Genomic DNA, 2,826 nt, shown 5'->3' on the forward strand with positions numbered 1-2,826 from the left:
CTGAGTGTGTGGGAGGTCACAGTACTGATGGGCGAGGGGGAGGATGTTCAAAAAGACGGCCAACTATGTCTTAATATATACATTTGCGTCATTCCTCAGAGAGCTACTGGGTGAGACGTTGGAGATTTGAGCACTGAGCTCAACAGTGTTTGCTTTGAAGATACGATAACAGAGGAGGAGAAGCTAGGGAAGCGGGATAAGGACAGGAAGAAGAAGACATGAGGAGAATGAGGACACAAAAGGAACGGATGAGGAGGTGATAGGAGAGTTGGAGGAGAGAAGTTGAAGCGATGGAAAGAGGAGGAGGAGGAGGAGGAGGAGGAGGAGGAGGGCGGTGAACCCTGCCTGAACACAGTTTGAGGCCTGAAGCGCTGATCATCAATCTGAAACATCTCTCTCCCTCCCTCAGAACTTAACTTAACTGTAACTAATAACTTAAGATAAAGACTTTTAATGAGGGTCTGTTTTCATCTTAATTTTTAATGTGGTGTGACAGGAAGGCTGAGGGATTCTAGCCTTTAGAAAGTACAGGCACAGAAGGACTTTGAATGACCCTCCGTCGTCTTAAATAGTGTGTTCAATAGAAACATAAAGTTAGTGTCCAGCTATTAGAAACATTTTTTACATACAGTATATTTCCCTTTTGTTGTTAACGTGTGGACTTCATCACATTTGCCAAGAAGAAACTCCAGTCTGAGAGCAGTAATATAAGAGGAACTGTCTCTGTGGCATTATTAAGTTAGCCAAATATGGTGGTGAATAAAAACAATTAGATTGTGTGTGCTGATGTTCCAAAACATCCACACATAACATAATTTGGTCTAAAACCTCAAGGAGATGGCAATCCTGTACGGACGCGGTTTCATAGTCAGACCAAAATCGGTGCTGAGATCCAGCTCCTGACCTGGAACATTTTCAATCTGCAGCCCGTGGAGCAGCGTAGTGAGAAACACAAACATCTCCAAACGTGCAAATCCATCACCAAGGACAGCGTCTCTTCCCCATGCCAAAGATGAGAACCTTCTCCGTCAGCTCCTTGTTGAGGAGTCCCGAGGAACCCAGGAAACGTTCAGGACGAAATGTGTCCGGGCTTTGTCATCCACCACATTAAGCTGTACTGAAAATATTCTGTATGTATCTTGTGGTTACTGTACAAAATTAAGATAATATACACTGGTGATCTGTTTGTAATTGTTAATACCTAGTTAAAATATTTAACAAATTATTGTGGTAGCTTGGTCGTGGTAGACACATAAAACCTTTGTCCCCATCTTTGAAACTGCACGTCCTTAAAAACCCTTAAATTGGGTTTTCTTCTTCTATTTTACTTTTTGCAGTAACTAATCAACATTGCAAGTGTAGAATCAAAACCCAACCTCATCCTGAAAAATAGCAATGCTTTATTGTCCTGTAATGAGTAAGTGTGTACAGTAATTCTGCATTTCCTTTTACAATGTATTTTTACTTCTTACCTTATCAAAGGTGTTGATGTGTTCTTCGATGCTACGCTCCATGAATCCGTTCATCCTGTGGATGTGCTGGACCATCTTCCTCAGAGATGGACTCGGAAAGTAGCGAAACACAGGGAAAAAATCAGCCATGTTCCCTGCTGCAAAGATCCTCAGGACCTCGTTGTTGATGTGAACTATAGTGAGGAACTCCTTATCATTGTAATCGTACCTTTTTCCAAAACAGAGGGCACAGACGATAATTGCCACTGAGGTTACCAGGGGCATCACCGGATCTATACCTTTCATATTGTGGCCCATCTTCCCTTTAGCAGCAGCCTGTTCCCGCATCACCGCCACCATCTCAGCAGCCTCAGCACAGATATGCTCCTCCAGCAGGCAAGTGGCACCGGACCCTCTGGGCTCCGCCTGGGAGAAAGACCTGAGGGCATTCTTACACAGCTTCGTATGGAGTACCCAGGCCGGTCCATACTTTTCACTGAAGGTCATACTGGTCCCATTGGCTACAGCAGAAAAAGTGAATAGATCAGGTCGTCCGGCAAAAGCTTCTCCCTGCCAAACCAGCGCTTGTCTGATAGTGGTGTATCCACTCAGGACGACAACAGTTAAAGAGCCCAGACGCATCTAGAGCGAAGCAATGAACAAATGATAGAAGTAATAAATACTCAATCATCTGTCCGGCTACAGATTTTCAACACATTTCACTGTGTATACCTTGAAAACATCACCGTACTGGAGCCTCAAGCTGGTTAGAGAAAGATGAATCTGGTCGCCCATCTGGAGCAGATTGCCGACAAGGGGCCACGGCATGGGGCCTGGAAGAGGGGGATATTTTGTGTAGTCCAATTGGGAATTGTGGTGGTGGCTCTTTCGGCCCCTAAGGGCCATCAGGAGGAGGGTGAGAAGACACAGAGCAACTGTGACACTAGACAGAGAGGCACAAGGGTTCTCCTTAATGGGCAACATCCCAAATGTCAGTCTCATCTTGCCAGGTAAACTCTAAATACTGAGAGAGAGGGGTAGACTGTTAAAAGATACAGCTAGAGGGTGAAAATGTGTCTATAAAAGAAAAAAGGACAAAAAACAAGAAATATGGCCAACAATTTTGATAGAAAACTCACCATACAGTTCCTCTGTAACTTTGGTGTAAAAAAAGTAGAGTGCAGAGTAGAGACCAAAACTTTCAGCTGGGCACAAGTTTAAGATCTGGTCCTCTGGAACTTGTTTGTGAGAGTAGCTCACAGTACGGGACGTCCCATTCAACAGCTACAGGCCCCCTGCAGAGGGAGCTGCTGCCTGCTAACAATGGAGAGGCACACATGGCGAGAAACTTGGCTCTGGGTGAAGGACGAGTCCC

At 44.8% G+C, this 2,826-nt stretch overlaps 1 protein-coding gene across 1 annotated transcript; it reads right to left on the bottom strand.

Annotated features, from left to right (window-relative positions):
- Positions 1 to 821: 821 nt before the first annotated feature.
- On the bottom strand, positions 822 to 2,453 carry LOC117735904 (cytochrome P450 1A1). The gene is given in 5 exon segments (XM_034540817.1): positions 822 to 986; positions 988 to 1,090; positions 1,372 to 1,382; positions 1,473 to 2,093; positions 2,184 to 2,453. Coding segments are annotated over 5 exon segments (1,170 nt in total).
- Positions 2,454 to 2,826: the final 373 nt, after the last annotated feature.

The sequence above is a fragment of the Cyclopterus lumpus genome, chromosome 9 (genome assembly GCF_009769545.1).
Source record: "Cyclopterus lumpus isolate fCycLum1 chromosome 9, fCycLum1.pri, whole genome shotgun sequence".
NCBI lineage: Eukaryota > Metazoa > Chordata > Actinopteri > Perciformes > Cyclopteridae > Cyclopterus > Cyclopterus lumpus.